This window comes from Balaenoptera physalus, assembly GCF_965194825.1.
Source record: "Balaenoptera physalus genome assembly, chromosome: 20".
In the NCBI taxonomy this organism is placed as follows: domain Eukaryota; kingdom Metazoa; phylum Chordata; class Mammalia; order Artiodactyla; family Balaenopteridae; genus Balaenoptera; species Balaenoptera physalus.
In genome coordinates, this window is record NC_138901.1 from 50768117 (window position 1) to 50792074 (window position 23958).

The following is a 23958-nucleotide window of genomic DNA, read 5'->3' on the forward strand; positions in this document are numbered from 1 at the left end:
CGAAGGCGCGCCGGCGGCGATCTGTGACGTCACTACCGCGCCGGCGTCCTCTGTGGGAGGTGCGGCGCTGTACGAGTGACGGGTGGTCATGGCGACTCGTCGGGCTCTGCACTTCGTGTTCAAAGTGGGAAACCGCTTCCAGACGGCGTGTTTCTATCGTGATGTCCTGGGAATGAAGGTGGAGACGGGGCGGAGAGGGGTTGGCGCGCGAGGGGGTCGCGGGAGGCTGAGCCCCACATGGCCGAGGGAGGGGAGAAAAGGGTGTGATGTGGATTTCAGCGGGAACCCGGGTGTCCGACCTTAGCCCCTAGACTTTCCATTAGCTCTGTGGTTTTCAACTTCAGGAAGCGTCGCGAGTGGCGGCTTGGGTTAGATGGACTTTGAAAGGGGGTCACACTTACTAGTCGCCGATTGTGTGCCCACACACGTCCTTTCATTTAAGTTTATTCACGAATGTTTATTCCTGGCCTTGCGAAGCTTCTAGTCTAGTGGGAAAGGCAGTAAATAAAAAGTTATGTATAATACTCCTCCGGTGGACAATGACTCTCTTCTGGTTTGGAGACTTTCGGTTTAGATATCAGCATTAGTCAGAGTTCTGCTTCTCTTGTTGCTGGTTTGAATGGTCTCTTGGATATTCAGTCTCTCTGGGTGAGTGCTCCAATTCTTCTCTCCATAGTCCAGATCTAAGTGTGAAGTGAGAACCCATCCTCGTCTCCAACACCTGGAAGTGGCCTCTCTCCAGCTCTGAGCAGCTGTGATTCTGCAGAGATCACTTGGGTGGCAGGCGCTGGTGGAAGCTATTGGGGAGCTTCCTGATAAGCAGGGACTTTAGATGTTGTCAACTGAAACAAAAATGCACAACCTAAAATTTTCGAGTTAAGTTCTTTTTGGGGACCTTACTGAGGACTATAGCCTGGAAGACAGCCTCTCAGATAGCTCTGAGGAACTGCCCTGAAGAGGCAAGGGCGGAGCTAGAATATATATGAGTTTTTTTCTGGGGGGAAAGAAAAAACAAAACCACGTAGTTGAACATCAAAAGATTACTGCTAATCACAAAAACAGACATGTCAAGTTAATGCTTCTTTTTTTTTAACTTGGGATTTTTTAAAATAAATTATTTATTTTTGGCTGCATTGGGTCTTCGTTGCTAAGCACGGGCTTTCTCTAGTTGTGGTGAGTTGGGGCTACTTTTCATTGCGGTGCGCGGGCTTCTCATTGTGGTGGCTTCTCGTTGCGGAGCATGGGCTCTAGGCGCGCCGGCTTCAGTAGTTGTGGCTCGGGGGCTCTAGAGTGCAGGCTCAGTAGTTGTGGCGCATGGGCTAAGTTGCTCCACGGCATGTGGGATCTTCCCGGACCAGGAAGTGGTCCCCTGCATTGGCAGGCGGATTCTTAACGACCGCACCACCAGGGAAGTCCCAGAAGATGGGTTCTGGGTTCACTGAAATTACTCCTTAGATATGCATCTTAAATATCTAGGGCCAGCATCCAAAGCATGGAATGCTTCTTGTTTTTCTCCATCCTGAATTCCCTTCAAGGTGCACTGTTGGTGGGCCACTGCAGTAGCTGATGCCCTGGTCCTTGTAGAAATGGAGTTGCAGGCAACATTCTTTGTTTACAGTGTGCAAGAGTGCGATTTAATGTGGAGACATGGAGTGCAAAGGGAGTTACCTGAATTCATCAGTCATTTAAAAAATATCACCCGTTTCATAGTTCTGTGTTGGGCTTTGGTGACAAAGATGAAAATAACCCTGGTATTTGTCCTCAATTAAAACTCCTGGCTTGGAATGCGGTGGGGATTGTACATTGCTGATGGTAATGGTACTTGAAATTTGATGATAGAAAACCACAGAGCTCTCTCTTAATGTGTTTCCTCATTGATAAAAGGGTGGTTGTAAAGATTAAACACATTATTATATGTGTAGTATTTGACACATGGTACGTATTATGTAAGTGTTAGCTACCATTATTATAAAAGTACAACAGGAGGAGAGCTTTAACTCTAACCTGGTCCTCAGGAAATAATTCATGGAGACCTTGTACTTGAGGTGACCTCTAAAGATAGGTAGGATATCCACAGACCTAGATTAGAGGGAGGAGTATACTAGAAAAACTGAACAGCCAATGCAAAGTTAAGATATGTTTGGGAAGCACCACTAGTTTTATGTGCCTTTAGTTTTTTGGGGTTTTTTGTTGTTGTTGTTGTTGGCTGTGCCACGCGACTTATGGGATCTTAGTTCCCTGACCAGGGATCGAACCCCAGCCCTGGCAGTGAGAGCGCGGGGTCCTAACCACTGGACTGCCAGGGAAGTCCCTGATAGTATCTTGAATAATATGCTAAGGAATTTGGATTTGATGTCATAGAAAGTGGGGAGCTCTCTTACATTTTAGAACAGGGCAGTGGTGTGATCAGAGCTGTGCTTTAGGGACTTAATTTTATGGTGGTACTAAGGAAAGAGATCAGTAAGATGATTTCTAATCGTCTGTGAGAGGTGTGATGGGAACTTGAACTGGAGCAGTAGCTGTGGGACTCAAAAAGGAAAACAGAAACTGACACATTGAGAGCCTACTGTGTAGTAGGTTCTGTGTCAAATGCTTTAATAAATTATCTATTTTCACAACATATTAGGAGACTCAGATCCTAATATGTCGCTCTCAGAGTTACACAGCTACTAAGTGAAGGCCACACTTTTTTCACTACACAGTACTGCTTCCCGATCTAAATATAATAGATTTTACAACTGTGGTTGGTTGCCTGACCCTTGGTATCAAGCCGATCTTTCTTACCTCTACTACTTCCAGCCTGGGAAAGATATACAGCTCGTTATCTTTTGTTTGTTTTACACAGAAAGCTTACAAATAATAATGTCTGTGTTTTGACATTTTAGTTTGTGCTAAATATGCTGTGTGTACTACTAGGACAACTTTGCCATTTATTGTCATTCCCTTACCAGATTCTTCGGCATGAGGAATTTGAGGAAGGCTGCAGAGCTGCCTGTAATGGGTATGACCCCTTGTTTCTTAAAATCTTCTTTAGTCTCTGAATACCCCTGAAGAACAGAAAGCAGTTTCTCAAAGCGAGTAGAAGGCAGCAGAATAAATTAAGGAGGCAATAAATTAGGGAGGCAGCTTCAGGGTCACAAATAAGTATATGCTATGGATGAAGCAATGTCTTATGGATTATCTCTTAAGCTTAGTAACCATGGCAAGCTGAGAAATTCCAAGGCCTGATGGGAATTGCATGCTTGATGAGTAGGCAAAAAATAAGTTAAGGTCAGGTGAGATGACTGTCCCTATAGGATTCAGCTCCCTACTTTAAAGAAAAGGTAAACAAATCTTTCCCTCAAGTAAGTGCCAGACAAATGGTCTTTTGAGCCTTTGGTGATGGGGCCCATGAGCACTGTGCACAGCTGCTCTTAGCACCGGCTGAGGTCATCTCATCCTTATGGGTACTTGGAGGACCAGAAGGGACTGCCCACCTCTTTGTCCCAATAGTTCTTTGGGGGCAGCCTGAAGCAGATTTTGTCTGTGGTCACTGGGTTCATTTTTTTTCATTTTTCTAGGCCTTATGATGGAAAATGGAGTAAAACAATGGTGGGATTTGGACCTGAGGATGATCATTTTGTTGCAGAACTGACTTACAATTACGGCATTGGCAACTACAAGCTTGGCAATGACTTCATGGTAAATATCATTTTGTTCTAGCAGATTTTTGGCTGTACCTTTTAGAGCGGTCACTGATGCGGCTGTAGATAACTATGACTACTGATTGATGGCTTTGGGGTGCAGTTTAGTGATTAGTTTTGTGATATTTTCTATTTCAAAAAGAACAAAACCAAGAAACCTGCTTGGGCCCCTGTCTCCAAGCTGGCTCAGGATGAAATGTGTTCTCCCACCATTTAGGAATCAAGCTCAAGACTTAGAGACAGGTTTGAAGGAGACAAGACTCCCCTGGGGGAATGACTGAATCTCGGGAGGTGGAAGGGCCAGAGTCAATGGTTCGTCAGGTCCTCATCACCATCCAGAGAAATATTTTCTCTCTAGTGGACAGTTGTGATTGGGGTGAGCGATTGCAGTCAATCCTAGTCAGAGAAAAATCTGAGAAGGTTTTAAGGATAGAAAGAAGGTGTCATTGCATGCACTGCATTCATTAATGCATTCAGCAATTCAAGTTGTTGTGCACCTGTTATAGTAATAGGATCTGCCATTTGCTGAGCAGTTACTGTGTGCGAGAAGGAATGTCACTGGGCCCAAATACATAGCAAGAGAGGAGTAACTGATTCTTACCCAGAATCTACTGAGCAACTCTACCTCATGCTAGATGTTATTTTGCTCATTTGATCTCGCTATTCCTGTTAACTCATGTTAAAATAATGGTACCTAGATGGAAGTTTGTAGGATCAGATATATGTAAAAGTGTTTTGTAAATGGAAAGGACTGCTCAGATATAACAGATTAATAAATTTCTCTTTCTCTTTCTCACTCTCCATGCCTCTCACTAATTTATTCATTTAACAGATATTTTTTGTGACTTGCTCTATGCCATGTACCTCGTTAGGTCCTGGGGATACAATTTAGAGCATGTTCCCTGGCCTAAGGAGTTTCCTGTCTGATGGGGGAAACAGGTAAAGAGACAACAAGAATACCGTGTGATAAGTGCTAAGATAGGGATAAGAACAGGGGAATGTGGGAACACACAGGAGGAATTTCCAGCCTATTCTCAGACAGATGAGAGTTCAGGGAAGGCTTCCCAGAAGTGACGTCTGAGCAAGGTGAGGGGGGTCAGGGTGGGAGGGTGAGATGGCGGTCCTCAGCATGTGCACAGGCCTGGAGGTGAGAGGGAGCATGGCGCTCAGAGAACGGTGAGTAACTCACGCTGGCTGGAGCTTAGTGTGTGAAGAAGGGAGTGGGTAGAGTTGAGGCTGGAGGAGTGAGCAGGGGCCACATCATATCAGGACGTTCAGACTTTATTCTAAAAGCAGAGTGGAGCCGCTTTTAAGCAGGGGAACGACACAGTATTTGCAATGTACAAGAATCCCTGGCTAGAGCAGGGAGGTTGGGTTGGCGGGGAGCAGGACTGGAAGTGAGGCAACCAGCACAAAGGTTATACAGCCACCAGCAGCTCCTTAACTAACAAACGTGGCAGTGGTGGGAGAGGGAGAGAGAGGATGGATTTGAGAGATGTCAGAGGTAGAGTTCATAGGATTTGGTGATTGAGTGTATATGAGGGTCTCTGTGTTTCTCCTTATCGTTCTTTTCTTTACTCTCCAAATTTAAATCAGGGAGAAAAAAAAGAGCAAAGCCATCTTGGTGCCATAAACATTTAATGGGCTCAGGTCAGATGTTGATCAGTGGGCCTGCAGGTACTAGAAGCCATGTAGGTGGAGAACAGCTTGGTGGCTCCACTGTGGGTCCTCCCAGGAGACTTTGGTAGTAAGAGAGCCCTGATGAAAGGTACCTTCTGTGCTGCTCCTCAGTTCATGGAACAAAAAGAAAAACAGGTTAAATAGAACTCCCATATATATAAAGAATCCCTATATAGTAAAAAAAAAGAGGAAGTCTCTTAAACATTGAAAAAGATGTTCAACTTCCGAGCTGCCATTTGTCACCTATCAGATTGGCAAAAATCAAAAGGTGTGATAACACACTGTGAGGAAGGGTGTGGGAAAACTACCACACTCATGCATTACTAATAAGAGTGTGAAGTGGTGCAGCCTCAAGTTTGGCAGTATCAAAATAATTAGCGCCTTTACCCTTTGACCTTGCAGTTTCACTTCTAGGAGTTTAGTTTACGTATATGTTAACAAATATGTGAAATGACCTATGTATTAAATTATTTATTATTGAGTGCCTGCTACGTGCCAGGCACTGTTCCACGAACTTCGGATAAGCGGTGAACAAAACAGACAGAAATCTGTGCCTGGTAGGGGAGGGGGCCCAGGGCCTGACAGACAACAAATAATAAATTTCAATGAATGAATGAATAAATAAATAAATAATATAATGTAATATAATATATGTTATTGAATATTTTAAAGGTGATTATTGTAATGGGGGAAGAACAGAGCAGGGTAAGGGGGGTTGGGAGTATGGGGCAATTGACCAGTTTTAATTTTAAGTGGGGCGTTGAGAGCAGGTTTCCGTGAGGAGGTGACATCTGAGCAAAGACTCGAAGGAGATAAGGGAGTTAGCCGTGTGGATATCTCGGGGAAGAGCATTTCAGCTAGGAAACAGCCGGTGCAAAAGCCCTCAGACAGCGCCTGGCGCGTTTGAGAAAACGTGAGGAGGCCAGCATGGCTGGAATAGAGCCAGGGGAGAGGGGAGGAGAGGGGCTCAGAAATGACATGGGTCAGATTGTCTTGGCCCTTTCAGGCCATCGTAAGCCATCCCTGAGTGAAATAAAGAGCCATCAAGGGTTTTAAGCAGAGGAAAAGCAGCATGGGGTTGCCGTCTTGAGAATAGACTGTAGGGTGGGTTTCAGAAAGTTTACTCCAGCTGCAGAGTGGATGATGGATTGACAAGACTGGAGGCAGAGAGAGGCTGATCTGCAGTCCAGGCTAGAAACGAGGCCGAACACATCGGAAGGCATAGTGCACATTCTTAAGCATTTTGATTAACTTAAATAAAGAATGCCTCGATAGTTGGTTTATGTTTTTTGGTTTAAAAAGCAAAATTAAAAACAGAACATTTTAAATAAGTAGCTGGCGAGCCAAGGGTAAGATCAAGATTTCTCTGACCAGATCTTGAAAGTGAGGAGAGATTATCTTTGGTATTAAATGAATCAAGTTTCTCTGGCATTTGTGTTTCTATCCTACAATTCACAAAGTTTGGAATCTTTGCGGGAGAAAAATGTCCAAAACCTACTTCAAAATTACTAGCAGAAAATTTTGAATGCCAATTAAATCTTAGGTGATTTGACGTAAAGGCAGTGGGGTTTTGCTTCATTACCTTCTATAAAAGATCTGTTGTGATTACGCACTTGGGTGATACTGTTGTTTGTCATAGGGTATCACGCTCGCTTCTAGCCAGGCTGTCAGCAACGCCAGGAAGCTGGAGTGGCCACTCAGTGAAGTGGCAGAAGGTGTTTTTGAAACCAAAGCCCCGGGAGGATATAAGTTCTATTTGCAGAACCGCAGTCCATCTCAGTCAGGTAATTATCCCCACATTGACAAAAGCCCTCTGTCTAAAGGCTTCTGATGGAAGGAGAGAGGGAGCTCGATTTCTGTCTCCTGTGGAGTCTTTCTATATTGACGTGACACATCTTTCCCAAGCCAGTGTTGTTATTTGTCCTCTCAGAAATTATATTCTCATATCAGAATTTGAGTGCATCACTATAGGGGTTCTGGACTGGTTCTATCTATTCTACTGGTAATGTATCTGTGTAGGATACTTGCAGCTGCAGATATTAGGTACGCAACTGTAGCTTGAACGGTAAGAGAATGTTTTAGTTCACAGAGCAGGCATTCTCTGGGTAGGAAAGACTTCAGGGTTAGTCGACTCAGCAGCTCAGCAATGGCATCAAGAATGCAAATCTTCTCTCTCTGCATCCTCTTGTCCTCGAGGATCTGCTTCTCCCCCTCAGGGTTGTAGGGTGGCTGCCAGTAGCAATTGGGGCTACCTGCCTCCACATTCTCATCGGGTAGGAGAAAGAGAAACTGACTTCCTGTGGCTCTTTTTTAAGAGCACAGCAAAACTTTCCTAGAATCTTCCAGCAACTTCCTGGTCCGAATTGATTCACATGCCTGCTCCTGAACCAATCGCTGGCAGGCAAGAGAAATAGGATTATCCTTAGACCAGTTAGTCGTATCCTCCAGCTAAGGTCAGTTTCCCAGACTGCAGTGCTGGTTCTCGGTCAGTGTGGGTGAATGAAGTGAGGAGCCCACCACCCTGACCGCCACAGCGAGCGGGAGAGAAACTGCTTGACGTTTCACGTGCGAGGCGTCCTCGTCATACATGTATTTAATTCCTGCAAATTCTGCTACCTGCTCTGCCGAGAGAAGAACAAAAGCAAGAAAAGGGGGAAAAAAATACTGGTGAACAGCAAGGGCACTTCTGCCTGCCATTCAGTCAGTGAACACAGGGCCCTAAGTGGACCTGAGGTGAAGACGGTCTTTCCCTGCTGGTCTGCCTCAAGTCCCTGAGGCCCCTCATACTGAGCCTGACTGTTGTGTTTACTGCTACTTGCTTTTCTTTCTTTCTTTTTTTTTTTTTTAAATATTTATTTATTTATTATTTATTTGGCCGCGTTGGGTCTTAGTTGCGGCACACAGGCTTCTCTCTAGTTGTGGCGCATGGGCTGTAGGGCGCGGCGGGCTCTGTAGTTGCCCCGCAGCAAGTGGGATCTTAGTTCCTTAACCAGGGATCGAACCCTCGTCCCCTGCATTGGAAGGCAGTAGGGAAGTCCCTACTGCTACTTGCTTTTCATCTGGAGCTCAGCAAAAGAAAGAGCGATGTTCCAGTGTGGGAGGTTAGGCTGGTACTGTGGGACTTATTGAGAGATGGTATTTCTGAACTTCACTGGTAATGTAAGGGATTTTTACGAGTATTTTTATTGATAGGTGATAGGTGCTTTATATACTAACTTTGAAACTTAACTCCTGCCACTCATTCCATTATACATTTTTTCCCTAGTCTTAATAATGTTTCAGTACATAAAATAATGGAGGGCCTCACAATCATAAGATTTTTTTTTTCTTTGCTTTCTAGATTTGGTTTTTATATTCCAAAGATATCAATTTAGGGTATTGACATTAAAATTCAAATATTTTCTAATGACATCTTCTTGATTACCTCCAAGTAACTTGAAAAGTTTTCCATAGAATCTTTTTTTTTGGTCACTCTTTTTTTTTTGAATTTTTGAATTTTATTTATTTTTTATACAGCAGGTTCTTTTTAGTTATCCATTTTATACATATTAGTGTATATATGTCAATCCCAATCTCCCAATTCATGACACCACCACCACCTCCCTCCACCTTCCCCCCTTGGAGTCCATACATTTGTTCTCTACGTCTGTGTCTCAATTTCTGCCCTGCAAACTGGTACCATTTTTCTAGGTTCCACATATATGTGTTAATATGCGATATTTGTTTTTCTCTTTCTGACTTACTTCACTCTGTATGACAGTCTCTAGATTCAGCATAAGATGTTTTTGTTCTTTGGAATGATAATACCTTTGGGGCATTAATTTCTGGTTGGTGATAAATCTATCAGTCTAGCTGGTGTCCATACTTCTTTGAATGAATCACTCCTGTGTAGTTTCACACACTATGACTGTTCCTGCCCCTACCTTCCTTCAGGGTCTGAATCAGCTGGAATTTGTTGATTTCTCAGTGAATGGGGAAAACTAAAACAGTCTGCCAGGTAGAGGCACCTGTGAGAAACACCTTGCTTTAGCCATGGTATTGCTAGTCTAGCAAACGGGAGGGACTAAGGCAGTGAAAACTGAAGAAAAATGCATTGAATTTATCCTAGTCAGATACAGACTTGGAACAGCTCTTCAAAAAGTCACTTTACAAACTCCTTAAAGAAAAATTTTAGTATAATATCTAAAAAGACTATCCAAAAAGACTATTAAGATACTCGTCAAACAACTTATGTATCAGAAGCTGGAGTTTCTTCATATGCTTCAACTAAACAACATATTGCAACAGACTGGATACAGAAGCAGATGTAAGAATCCAGCTATCTTCTACTAATCCAGACCTTAAAGAGATTCACAAAAATGTAAAACGATGCTGTTCTTGTCATTGCTTGTTTTGGAAAACACAGTTATTTTTCACAAAAAAAATGTTGTAATATTCTTATTGTTTTTAAATGAATTAATATGTAAATTTTAAAAAAGTCACTTTACAATATAAAAGTTTCCAATAATGTTAAGTGTTTTAATATAACTTTTATTCTTTTTACAAAAAAATAGATTTTTTTCCCCTAGACACAGAGATATGCAAAAATAAGGAAGAAGAAAACAGATAACCACTGTTAACATTTTACTTATTTTATTTATTTGGTTGCACTGGGTCTTAGTTGCAGCATGCATGTGGGATCTAGTTCCCTGACCAGGGATCGAACCCGGGCCCCCTGCGTTGGGAGCGTAGAGTCTTATCCACTGCACCACCAGGGAAGTCCCTGTTAACATTTTAGAGTATATCTTTCCAATCTTTTATCAAAAGAAATAAATATATAATTAAATATATACGGGATTCCATTGTGTGACATTGTAGGAAGAGAAACAGTTGTCCGTTGTTAGATATTCATGTTGTCTCTGGTGTTTCATTGTTATGAGCAACACTGTGATGAATGTCTTTGTGAGGAAAGGCCTTCATACATCCACAGTCACTTCTTTAATTGCTGAAAATGGGCTTGCTCTTTCAAAAGCAGTGGATGGTTTTTAGATACATTCTGTCGAATTGTTGCTCAGAAATGTACTAATTTACACTCTGCCATTATTACATGATTGTGGTTTTTTCCCCCTGTACTATAACAGTTAACACTGTGAACTTTTAAAATTATTTGCTAATTAGATAACAAAATGTTTTATTTGAATTCTAATTTCTTTGTGAGGTCAAATATGCTTTCATATGTTCATTGACTGTTCCAGTTCCTCCTTTTGTGGATTACCGCTTCGTGCCTTTTGCCTATTTTTCTAGGACCTGAATCTTTTTCCTATTGATGTTTAAAGGTGATTTAAATATTAAGGACTTTTTGTCATATATGTTGATAAAAAAATGTTTCCTACTTTGTAGTTTATTCTTTAATTTTGATAGTAATTCTTTTTTTGGTTGTTGTCTAGGGGTTTTCCATTTCGTGTAATTAACCTAGCACATTTTTTTCTTCATGGTTTTTCTATCTTTAGTGTCAGATTTAAAAAAAGATCTTTCTGGGTTTCCCTGGTGGCACAGTGGTTAAGAATCCGCCTGCCAATGCAGGGGACATGGGTTCGAGTCCTGGTCCGGGAAGATCCCACATGCCGTGGAGCAACTAAGCCCGTGCGCCACAATTACTGAGCCTGCGCTCTAGAGCCCGCGAGCCACAGCTACTGAGCCTGTGCGCCACAACTACTGAAGCCCTCACACCTAGAGCCCATGCTCCACAACAGGAGAAGACACTGCAGTGAGAAGCCCGTGCACCGCATTTATTAATGATAATAAAGCCCATGCACTGCATTTATTAATGATAATAAATAAAATAAATATTTTTAAAAATCTTATTTGTAAAAAAAAAAAATCTTTCTCCACCCCAAAATTGTTTAAATAATCACCCATTTCTAGTATTTTCATGGTTTCAGTCTTTAATCATTTAACTCATCAGGAATGTATTTTGCCGTTTAGTTTAAAGGTGTAGCTTCTTCCCACCAAATAAGAAGCCAGTTATCTTTTTTTAAAAAAAAAAAAATTATTTATTTATTTATTTATTTTTGGCTGCGTTGGGTCTTCGTTGCTGCACGTGGGCTTTCTCTAGTTGCCGGGAGCGGGGGCTACTCTTCGTTGTGGTGCACGGGCTTCTCATTGCAGTGGCTTCTCTTGTTATTTATTTATTATTTTTATTTTTGGCTGTGTTGGGTCTTCGTTTCTGTGTGAGGGCTTTCTCCAGTTGCGGCGAGTGGGGGCCACTCTTCATCGCGATGCGCGGGTTTCTCACTATCGCGGCCTCTCTTGTTGCGGAGCAGAGGCTCCAGACGCGCAGGCTCAGTAGTTGTGGCTCACGGGCCTAGTCGCTCCACGGCATGTGGGATCTTCCCAGACCAGGGCTCGAACCCGTGTCCCCTGCATTGGCAGGCAGATTCTCAACCACTGCGCCACCAGGGAAGCCCGCTTCTCTTGTTTGTGGAGCACGGGCTTTAGGCATGCAGGCTTCAGTAGTTGTGGCATGTAGGCTCAGTAGTTGCGGCGCACAGGCTTAGTTGCTCCACGGAAGCCAGTTATCTTAATGCCATTTATCTTTATTGAATAATCTGCCCTTTCACACTGACTTAAAATCCCTTTCTTATAAACTAAATTCTTTTAAATTTTATTTTTTTATTTTATTTTATTATTTTTTAAAATTTATTTATTTATTTTTGGCTGTGTTGGGTCTTCGTTTCTGTGCGAGGGCTTTCTCTAGTTGTGGCAAGCGGGGGCCACTCTTCATCACGGTGCGTGGGCCTCTCACTATCGCAGCCTCTCTTGTTGCGGAGCATAGGCTCCAGACGCGCAGGCTTAGTGGTTGTGGCTCACGGGCCTAGTTGCTCCACGGCATGTGGGATCTTCCCAGACCAGGGCTTGAACCCGTGTCCCCTGCATTGGCAGGCAGATTCTCAACCACTGCGCCACCAGGGAAGCCCCTAAATTCTTATATATACTTGAGCCTGTTTGGGTCCTTCTATTCCATTCCTTTGCACTGCCCTGTTCATTCCTGCTGTTTCGTTACCCTACAGATCCTGTATTAAAAGTAACTCTAGCAGTGTCTGATCTTCAGAAGTCCTTGAACTACTGGTCTAGTCTACTGGGAATGAAAGTTTATGAAAAAGATGAAAAGAAGCAGAGGGCTTTGCTGGGCTATGCTGATAACCAGGTGAGCAATCTCGGAGAGAAATAATCTGTTACTATGAGTTTGGCTTATAAATGAGGTTAACATGAAGGTTATTCTCATAGTTTCTTCATAGTAATTCAATATTTAGAACAGAAAGAAGAAAATTAAAATTGCCGGTGAGCTTACCACCCAGATATTACCTTTGTTTATATTTGGGGAATGTGTCCTTTCAGGAGTGGATTTGCTGAGTCAGAAGAGATGTAGGCAAGATTTAATGCTGTAATGATGATTTTTTTTTTCTCTTAATAACTTAGCATTTGAGCATGATTTAGTCCTTTTACTTTGAGCCAGAAGGTCTACTCCTAGGAATTTATTTTACAAACGTACTTATCCTACACTTGCACAAAGAAGTATGTACAAGGTTATCTGCTGCGGCATTGTTTGTAATAGCAAAATGTAAGAAATAACCTAAATGCCCTGTGGATTCAAGCAATAGTTCAACCATTTATGGTTCAGCCATAGAATGGATTAGTAAGCAGCCATCAAAAAGAATGAGGCGAGTCTCTATATGCTGAGATGGGAACATTAATGGGAGAAAAACAAGGGACAGAATAATGCATAAATTATGCTACTGTTGGTGTAAAAAAGAAAAAAGGGTATATGCCCATGGATGCTTGCTGACTGGTTGCCTCTGGGGTGAGAGTAAGAGAGAGACTTAGAATTTACTTTATTCCTTTAGCCCTGTTTGAATTTTTTTTTTTTACCACGTAACCTGTTCCGAAAAATAAACCCGCTTTCTCATGTCTTTTCAGTGTAAGCTGGAGCTACAGGGCATCCAAGGGGCAGTTAATCATGCAACAGCTTTTGGACGAATTGCCTTTTCTTGCCCCCAGAAAGAGGTAATGTTTGGTACCAGGTCTTTTGTTTAAACTCTGTGACTAGCTAGTTCAAACAGCTAGGAAACTTGACCCTCCCTTCTCTAGGTTCATGTTGATTGTGGCTTTGGTATCAAGTTCAACAGTTGTCTCAAGAGCAGCTGAGATAATAAAATCAAACAAGTGGCGCCAGAGTTTTCTGGTTGATTTGAGATTCCTCTGGGGCTTTCGAGGACCACAGCCCAAGAGTGGCGTGGGACCCCTTGCTCACTTTGCTTTTTTGTTTTCCTCAAGTTGTCAGACTTAGAAGATTTGATGAAAAGGGAGAACCAGAAGATTCTGACTCCCCTGGTGAGCCTGGACACTCCAGGGAAAGCAACAGTGCAAGTTATCATTTTGGCAGACCCTGTAAGTATTACCCACAAACAGGACAGGCTGCACAAGGGCTTTCTTCTGAGGTGTCTTTTTGCCAAATTTCTTTTCTCTCTTTTGGTGTAGGATGGACATGAAATTTGCTTTGTGGGGGATGAAGCATTTCGAGAACTCTCTAAGATGGATCCAGAGGGAAGCAAATTATTGGATGACGTGAGTCTCATTTCTAAATTTATCTCACCTTCAGCTCAAGGGGGTGCTGTTAAGTGTGTATGAAGAAGGACCCAAGCATCAGGGGCCAGTTCTTACTTTCAGAACCGTGTCCTTTTGAGGTGACTTTTGAGCCAGAGACTTGTGTCAACTTCATTGCCACCCATGTGACTCTTATCTGGGTGCAGTATGTGTGCCTTCCCTCCACCTCGGGCTGCCTTGGAGAACCGCTGCTGCTAAATACATCACTGTTCTGCTCGGTGACCGGAAGTGCCCCGACGCCACCCCGTGTCACTGCCTTAGCCCCTTGGTCATCTCTTCTCCATTCTACAGCATCGTTCTCTTCCTTCCTAGCAAATTGTTCTCATAAGCATACAAACTAACTCTAGTATCTTCTAAAAATCTTCTATTTACCCCATATCCCTTCTCCAGATTTCTTTTAAAAATTTCCCTACACGCCGTTTCTACTTCTTACCTCCCATTCACACTTCACTCTGTTCCGCATTGGCTCCTGTCACGCAGTGAGACGCGTTGATGTCATCGGTGACCTCCTCTTGCCAAATCCAGTGAATATTTTTCTATCCTCATCAAACACGATCTTTTAGCAGCATGCAGTGTTGTACCCCAGCTTCTAGCACATACCTCGTATGTAGCTGGCACTCAGTGAATACTCTGCTGCTGCTGCTGAAAGGAATGAATCAATGTGTCCTGGTTCTGTCACTTAGTATCTATGTGACTGACCTTAAGAAATTTACTTCAAGTCTCTAAACTGCAGTTTTTTATCCAAAAATTTGAGGAAATAAGATTTTCCACCTCATAGGATTGTTGTGTTGATTATAGAGCTTAGCAAACTGCTGACAAAATAACGGACACTCAATTGTTGTTCATTAAAGCTGGAAATGTACAAAAAATATAGCGTTTACAAATTTTACCGTAAAGGAAAATAGAATCTCAGGCAACCTCTTAGTTGACAAATTGGCTAGATTGTCCTTCTTGCTCTTTCATATCACTGACCAACTTCCTCCTCTTTTTAAAAAAAAAAAAAAAATTATTTATTTATTTATTTACTTATTTATTTGGTTGTGCCGGGTCTTAGTTGCAGCAGGCGGTATCCTTAGTTGTGGCTTGCAGGCTCCTTAGTTGTGGCATGAGTGTGGGATCTAGTTCCCTGACCAGGAATCGAACCCAGGCCCCCTGCATTGGGAGCGCGGAGTCTTATCCACTGCGTCACCAGGGAAGTCCCCAACTTCCTCCTCTTTTGAGCTCTCTTTCTCCCTTGATGCTAGGGATCCTGCCATCTTCCTTTCTCTCTGACAGCTTCCCCTCAGCCACAGGCACCTTTTTCTGTGACTGATCCTGAAATGATTTTGCCCACGGTCCCACTTTGGCTGTCTTTTACTCTCTCATTATACATTCTTTCTCTTCTCTGAGTAGAAGTTACCTGTTACTCTGGTCATCTCTACACAGAGCTTCAGCCATCATCCATTCTCAACTTCCTAACTTCTAGTTCCCACTCCCCACTAAGCTCTAAACGAGCATTTTTCATTGTTGTTACTGAGGTAAAATATACATAGAATTTAAGTGTACAGAAATTTTAGTGTCCACTTTGATGAGTTTTGACAGTTACATATACTCGCATAACCACTACTCAAAATATAGAGTATTTTCATTGTTATAGAAAGTTCTGTTGTGCCCATTTCTAGTTCCCAACCTCTCCTCCCAGCAGCAACTACTGTTCTGAATTCTGTCATATGAATTTTGTCTGTCCTTGGACTTCATATGAATGGAATGGCTTCTTTCAGTCAAGGTAACCTTTTTGAGATTCCTCAGTGTAATTGTACATGCCAGAATTCTTTTTTCTTTGCTGAGTGGTATTCAATTTTATGAATATAACAATTTGCTTATCCATTCTTCCAATGGTGGACATTGGAGTTTTTTCCAGATTTTTATCTATTATAAGGAAGACTGCTCTGAACATTCTCATGTAACTCTTCTTGTGGACGTATGTTTCATTTCTCTTGGGTAAATACCTGGGAGGGGAATTGCTTTTACTTTCTAAGAAACTGCCGAACAGTTGTCCAAAGTGATTGAACTGTTTTACACTATTGGCCATGTATATATAGAAGAGTTCCAGCTGCTCTGCGTCCTCACCCACATTTGTGTGTTGTCTTCTGTCCATTTCTTTCCATAACAGATTTTACTTTTAATAGTTCATGATTAAAAATTCCATATATACACAAAAGAGTACAAAATCCCTATGTGACTGTCACCACTCAACTCTGCCATAACTTTTCATCATTCCTTTCCACCCCACTTTTTTTTTGGCAGTGGGGATATTTGTTGGAGAATTTTAAGGCAAATTTCAGACACCATGTCATTTCAACCCTAAATACTTAAGTATTTCACACATTTTAAGATGATTTAAAAAGTAAAAATTACAACATTGTAAAGCAACTATACTCCAATAAAAATAAATTTTAAAAAAAAGCAAAAATTAAGGAATTTTCATATATACAATAGTGACATAATCACACTTAAAAAATCAACAATATATCCTTTTTTTTTTTTTACAGCTAACACAACATTATATTGCCTCCTTATATCAACCTCTTATTAATTAATTAATTAATTAATTTATTTATTTATTTGGCTGCGTTGGGTCTTCATTGCGGTGCACGGGCTTCTCATCACAGTGGCTTCTCTTGTTGTGGAGCATGGGCTGTAGGCGCGGGGGCTCAGCAGTTGTGGCTCGTGGGCTCTGCGCAGGTTTCTTATTGCCGTGGCTTCTCTTGCTGCGGAGCATGGAGCTCTAGGCACATGGGCTCAGTAGTTGTGGCTCACAGGCTCTAGAGTGCAGGCTCAGTAGTTGTGGTGCATGGGCTTAATTGCTCCACGGCATGTGGGATCTTCCCGAACCAGGGATCCAACCCGTGTCCCCTGCATTGGTGGATGGATTCTTTTTTTTTTTTTTTAACATCTTTATTGGAGTATTATTGCTTTACAATGGTGTGTTAGTTTTTGCTATAACAAAGTGAATCAGCTATACATATACATATATCCCCATATCTCCTCCCTCTTGCGTCTCCCTCCCACCCCTCTAGGTGGACACAAAGCACCAAACTGATCTTCCTGTGCTATGTGGCTGCTTCCCACTAGCTATCTATTTTACATTTGGTAGTGTATATATCCCATGCCGCTCTCTCACTTTGTCCCAGCTTACCCTTCCCCCTCCCCGTGTCCTCAAGTCCATTCTCTATGTCTGCATATTTATTCCTGTCCTGCCCCTAGGTTCTTCAGAACCTTCTCTTTTTTTTTTTTTTTAGAATCCATATATATGTGTTAGCATACAGTATTTGTTTTTCTCTTTCTGACTTACTTCACTCTGTATGACAGACTCTAGGTCCATCCACCTCACTACAAATAACTCAATTTCGTTTCTCTTTATGGCTGAGTAATATTCCATTGTATATATGTGCCACATCTTCTTTATCCATTCATCTGTCGATGGACACTTAGGTTGCTTCCATGTCCTGGCTATTGTAAATAGAGCTGCAATGAACATTGTGGTACATGACTCTTTTTGAATTATGGTTTTCTCAGGGTATATGCCCAGTAGTGGGATTACTGGGTCATATGGTAGTTCTAGTTTTAGTTTTTTGAGAAACCTCTATACTGTTCTCCATAGTGGCTGTATCAATTTACGTTCCCACCAACAGTGCAAGAGGGTTCCCTTTTCTCCACACCCTCTCCAGCATTTATTGTTTGTAGATTTTTTTGATGATGGCCATTCTGACCGGTATGAGGTGATACCTCATTGTAGTTTTGATTTGTATTTCTCTAATGATTAGTGATGTTGAGCATCCTTTCATGTGTTTGTTGGCAATCTGTATATCTTCTTTGGAGAAATGTCTATTTATGTCTTCTGCTCATTTTTGGATTGGATTGTTTGTTTTTTTGATATTAAGCTGCATGAGCTGCTTGTATATTTTAGAGATTAATCCTTTGTCCATTGGTTCGTTTGCAAATATTTTCTCCCATTCTGAGGGTTGTCTTTTTGTCTTGTTTATGGTTTCCTTTGCCTTGCAAAAGCTTTTAAGTTTCATTAGGTCCCATTTGTTTATTTTTGTTTTTATTTCCATTTCTCTAGGAGGTGGGTCAAAAAGGATCTTGCTGTGATTTATGTCATAGAGTGTTTTGCCTATGTTTTCCTCTAAGAGTTTGATAGTGTCTGGCCTTACGTTTAGGTCTTTAATCCATTTTGAGTTTATTTTTGTGTATGGTGTTAGGGAGTGTTCTAATTTCATTCTTTTACATGTAGCTGTCCAGTTTTCCCAGCACCACTTATTGAAGAGGTTGTCTTTTCTCCATTGTATATTCTTGCCTCCTTTATCAAAGATAAGGTGACCATATGTGCGTGGGTTATCTCTGGGCTTTCTATCCTGTTCCACTGATCTATATTTCTGTTTTTGTGCGAGTACCATACTCTCTTGATTACTGTAGCTTTGTAGTTATAGTCTGAAGTCAGGGAGCCTGATTCCTCCAGCTCCGTTTTTCTTTCTCAAGATTGCTTTGGCTATTCATGGTCTTTTGTGTTTCCATACAAATTGCGAAATTTTTTGTTCTAGCTCTGTGAAAAATGCCATTGGTAGTTTGATAGGGATTGCATTGAATCTGTAGATTGCTTTGAGTAGTATAGTCTATTTTCACAATGTTGATTCTTCCAGTCCAAGAACATGATATGTCTCCATCTGTTTGTATCATCTTTAATTTCTTTCATCCGTGTCTTATAGTTTTCTGCATACAGGTCTTTTGTCTCCTTAGGTAGGTCTGTTCCTAGGTATTTTATTCTTTTTGTTAGCAGGCGGATTCTTAACCACTGCACCACCAGGGAACTCCCAACAGTATATCCTTAATGCCACCTAAAATCCAGTTCTTATTAAAATTTCCCTGACCACCTAAAAAATGGTTTTATACAGTTGGTTTGCCCTGTGTATTTTTTTTTTGTTTCTTTACTGCCCTATGTATTTTTTATTTAGCTTTAATATAATTGGACTATATCAATCCAGAATAATTTATCTGATCCATTGAGTTTCATGACAAACTAATTGGAAGACACACCACTGATCTATTTCACATTTTAGCCATTCTCTAACCTCTAAATATAAATTTATTTTCACTCTATGTGTCTTTGCTCACATTATTTTATTCTCCTAGAATGTCCCTTCTCTCATTTGAGTATTTGCTTATTTTTCAAGGCCCATTTAAATTCCTGTTTTAAAATTTTTTGACTGTTTTTCTCTTTCTTGTTGTTGTGTTGGAGTTCTGGATATGAGTCATTTGTTAGATAATCTGCAAATGCAAATACTTTCCCCATTCAATGGCTTGACTATTTATTTTCTTAATACAGGCCTTTGAAGAGCAGACATTTCTCTAAGTCCAATTTATCAACTTTTTCTTTTATGCTTAATGCTTTTTTGGTCAGATTAGTGTTATAGCCAAAGAAACTTTTTACCTGGATAGACCATGGACATTTCAACTCTACATGCCTATAACTTAATTTATCTTACTTCAAATCCATTCTTCATTAATATAATAGAAAAATAAAAATTACTATTTATTAAGCATCTCCTATATTGACATGTTCTTAAGTGCCTTATGTATATTCTGCAACTCTTACCATAATCTACAAGGTGGATAGCATTCCCTTTTCAGATGAAGAAACTGAGGCTCAAAAGAGTAAGTCACCCAATATTATACATTCAGTAAGTGGCAGGCACGGGCTCAAACAGAGGTCTTTCAGGTTTCAAAGCCAGTTCTTTTTTCCTCTTCTATACTCTGCTCCCGCCCCTGAATAGCACTGTATATCTGTTATCACAATTGTTTAAGCTAGAATCCTCAGAGCCAGTTTTTCTTTTAACATTTAATATGCTTTTTATTTTAGAATAGTTTTAGATTTACAAACAGAGCCATTTTTGAATACTGTTTCTCCTCACCCCTACATTCTATTAGCAATTAGTCACCAGGAACTGTGAGTTGTACCTCTGAAATCCTTTGTCTATCTACTTCCCTTTTGAAAAGGCTCTCATTTTCACCTGCAATACTGCAGAAGCCTCCTCCCACCCTCCAGTCAATCCCTGATGCCAGCACTAGCTCTCTAAAGCATCAATCCAGTAATTTAAAAAACGGTTTAGGGGCTTCCCTGGTGGCTCAGTGGTTAAGAATCCGCCTGCCAATGCAGGGGACACGGGTTCGAGCCCTGGGTCCGGGAAGATCCCACATGCCATGGAGCAGCTAAGCCCGTGCACCACAACTACTGAGCCTGCACTCTAGAGCCCGTGAGCCACAAATACTGAAGCTCGCGCACCTAGAGCCCGTGCTCCTCAACAAGAGAAGCCACTGCAATGAGAAGCCCGCGCACCGCAACGAAGAGTAGCCCCTGCTCGCCACAACTAGAGAAAGCCTGTGCGCAGCAACGAAGACCCAATGCAGCCTAAATAAATAAATAAATAAATAAATAAATAAAATTTTTTAAAAAGAGACTTCAGTTTTAAGCTGGGCTCCCCCGCCCTCCCCGCCCACAAGCCCCTTTCTATGACCTCAACCTCATGGAATGATAGGATAAAAGGACTCTGGTGGAACCAAAACATATTGTTATTAACAAGCCTTCTTTTTTAATTAAGAGGTTCCAAACCAAACAGTACCAGCATCAGCGGAATGGTGTGGGAGGAGGCGTGGAAAAAGGAAATCATTCCAGGCTCATTGCCAAGACATCAAAATAGCTTTTCACATTTGGTCTCATCATTAGACTGAGTCTCCTGAGCACTAAAGATTCTTGAGAGCCCACCCAGACTCTCATCGGAGTGACCGCACTTCCTGTTCCGAAGAGCCCACAGCCAGGTGTGCTTGGCCTGCTCGCCAGCCAGCATCAGCCACACTTTACGGCTGCAGGCTCTGCCCTTTACTCTGCAAAATGCGAACTAACAAGCGATTGCTTGATACCCATCAGCATCCTCTGTCAAAGTAAACACAAGACTCTATACTGAATGAACATTTTTTCTTCTTTTTTTAGTTAATTAATTAATTTATTTTTGGCTGCGTTGGGTCTTCGTTGCTGCGCACGGGCTTTCTCTAGTTGCGGCGAGCGGGGGCTGCTCTTCGCTGTGGTGCGCGGGCTTCTCATTGCAGTGGCTTCTCGTTGCAGAGCACAGACTCTAGGCACGCAGGCTTCAGTAGTTGTGGCACGTAGGCTCTAGAGGGCAGGCTCAGTAGTTGTGGCGCACGGGTTTAGTTGCTCCGCGGCATGTGGGATCTTCCCAGGCCAGGGCTCGAGCCCATGTTCCCTGCGTTAGCAGGTGGATTCTTAACCACTGTGCCACCAGAGAAGTCCCTGAACATCTTTTAATTGTTAATTTCTTGATTGTGGGCAGTGCAGTGAGGTACGAAGTAGACTATATGTTTTATTTTATGGACTGAGAATAAATAAATATTCCAATTCTGTTTCTACAGGCAATGGCAGAAGATAAAAGTGATGACTGGTTTGCTGCACAAAATAAACCAAAGGCTTCAGGTTAACCGAAGACACGTGGAACAAGCATTAGTGATTCCTGTCGAACACCTGTGAGGCCTGATGTGTGCATTATGTGACAAATGTTCTCACAACTTGGTGGTTTCCTGTATAGGCAGAGAGGCTGGGTGGTGAAGATTTGTGTATTTTAATCTTTGAGAGCTCTGATATATTTTAGAGAGAAAATCCTTTCATTATCAGTCCATTTAGAGGAGAACTCGTGCTGTCATCTATGCCATCCCTGGAAGGGTACATTTTGTGTGTAACTGTATTAGATTAGTAATACATTCTTCTGAAGCCTGGGACAGCTGTATTGAACAGGACCTTTGGTTGGGGATGGAGGGAATTTTGATAAGTATTTAGATTTAATGAGAACAAATAAACCCAAATCAATTGCTTACAGCAGGAGTACTTCCAGTACCTGGTGACAGTATGCTGTTCTAATGTCTTACTCTGGCAGGCCTTGACCAATGAAAACTTTTAAAGAAATTTTGTGCCTTGAACCGAAAGACTTGGTTAACGTTCCCACATTCTTTGCTTTAAATTTTTGAGTAGCCAGAGAGAACAGACAAAAGGATCTAATGTGTTATGTTGCTACACACCTGGCTCTGTTCTAGTTTCTCTCTCTCTCTATATATATATATATATATATATTTTTTTTTTCTTTTTCTTTTAATCCTCGTAAGAAGAGACCATGTTAGATTTTTAGTGATGGATTAGATGATTTCTTCAGCATGAAAATCTTTTTTTTTAATATTTTCTTGTTTTCTATTTGATTCTGCAGAACAAATCAATTTTAATCACTGGAAATAGAATTAAGTTGGGCATAGTTATTATGAAATGTTTTTTGAAATTATGCTTCTGAAATCAAGCTGTTACAACCAACCTGTAAAACTCATTATTTAAAGTGGTGGCCAGGTTCAAACTATAGGGAAGAAACTGATGAAATTGGAAGGGATTGACTCAGAAGATACCAGTTCCTGTACAATATACATGAAATTACTTGTAAATCATAGCCTCTGCTGTTCTCCCTTGCTGGCAGGGTAGGGTATGGAAATTTCAGAGTGAGTTTCAGCTCACCTTCTGATAGGGCTATCTTACCTTCACTGAGAGGAAAAAATTCTTTTCCAGCTCCACAGCACTTTTCATTCCACTTAAATTATCTTAGGGCAGCAATTGTGAGTTTCAAAGCAAATCAAGCTATGTTCCTCCTCTAGACAGTTGGTTCACTTTTTTTTTTCTATGCATGGGGAAATTATTATACGAATTTTGAATAATCAAGTAAATGCCTCTGTCTTCTTTAGACTATGATTTGTTAATTCTCAGATTTTCTAATTAATTATTAGATTATTAATTCTTGATGTTTATCTCTGGTAATACTGAAAAGAAACTGTACTTTTCTTTTCTCCTGAAAAGAAACTGTACTTCTCCCACTGTATTAGGCTGTTGTGATGTGGCCTTGTTTTTTTTTGGCCCTGCTGCACAGCATGTGGGATCTTAGTTCCCTGACCGGGGATTGAACACTCGCCCCCTGCATTGCAGGGCGGAGTCTTAACCACTAGACCGCCAGGGAAGTCCCTGATGTGGCCTTCTAAGTGTGTTACAGTAAAATAAGTGGTTTATGTAAGTACTAAACACATGCCAGATTCCTCTTTATCTGTTTATCTTATGTTGCAACATACCCCCAATTTTTCTCTTAAATGTACAGCTATGCATGAGAGAACTGAATGCTGTTTATCTACCTGGGACATTTTAGCTTCGTGATATCAGCCCCCTTTTATTTCTCTCATTGCCTGTCATTTTTCCTTTGTTGCAGTCTTTAATATTTTATTCATCCTAAAACCATTTACTGTACCACTTTGGCCTTTTATCAAGCAATCCAAAAGTTTACCTCTGCACAGGGCAGCTAGTAATTTTAAACCAAAATTTACTACTTTCCCATCTCTGGGAATGGTATAATCAGCTACAAAACAAGGTTTAAAGATAGTTTTGCCCAAGCTGGTGTTTTTAAACAGATGAAGTTGAGAAGTTCCTCAGTTTCTCCAGAGTTGTGTTTTCAGAGTAGTCAGTTTGTTTTTCGACTTGAGGGGTTGTGGTCCTAGCATATTAAGTTGAAGTTCAAATGTCTCTTGGGTTTAAATCCAGAGAGATTTAGAATGGCTGTGTTGTGGAGTTCAAGGTTAGCCTGGAAAGTTAGTATGAAATCCATGTTTGTCTGACATCTGAGTGGAATTATTAAAGCCAGGGACATTTAGTGCTCCTAGATGTGACTTTCTGCCCATCTCACCTGTCCCACAATGTCCTTGTGATTCGGAGAGTTTCCAGGAGGACTCCCCGTCGGCCACTGAAATTTATGGTAAGAGTTGATGGGAAGAGACCCGCTGCGGGGGAGGAAGCCTCTCAGGGAGCGGTGAGTCCTTGCGGGTTAGT

The 23958-nt window shown here is 41.5% G+C and overlaps 1 protein-coding gene across 1 annotated transcript; it reads left to right on the forward strand.

Annotated features, from left to right (window-relative positions):
- Positions 1 to 18: 18 nt before the first annotated feature.
- GLOD4 (glyoxalase domain containing 4) lies at positions 19 to 21930 on the forward strand. The gene is made up of 9 exons (XM_082443599.1): positions 19 to 178; positions 2952 to 3001; positions 3561 to 3681; positions 7003 to 7147; positions 12413 to 12549; positions 13320 to 13406; positions 13677 to 13790; positions 13881 to 13967; positions 21471 to 21930. Exons 1-9 carry the CDS (start codon positions 89 to 91, stop codon positions 21534 to 21536), a joined length of 897 nt encoding a protein of 298 aa, XP_082299725.1. The 5' UTR covers positions 19 to 88; the 3' UTR covers positions 21537 to 21930.
- Positions 21931 to 23958: the final 2028 nt, after the last annotated feature.

What these genes read in the sequence shown, in the direction of transcription:
- GLOD4 (XM_082443599.1), top strand. Translation starts at nt 89, where the DNA reads ATGGCGACTCGTCGGGCTCTGCACTTCGTGTTCAAAGTGGGAAACCGC. An exon ending in AGCTTGGCAATGACTTCATG is followed by an intron (nt 3,682 to 7,002) that starts GTAAATATCATT and finishes TGTTTGTCATAG; the next exon opens with GGTATCACGCTCGCTTCTAG. An exon ending in CCGCAGTCCATCTCAGTCAG is followed by an intron (nt 7,148 to 12,412) that starts GTAATTATCCCC and finishes GTTACCCTACAG; the next exon opens with ATCCTGTATTAAAAGTAACT.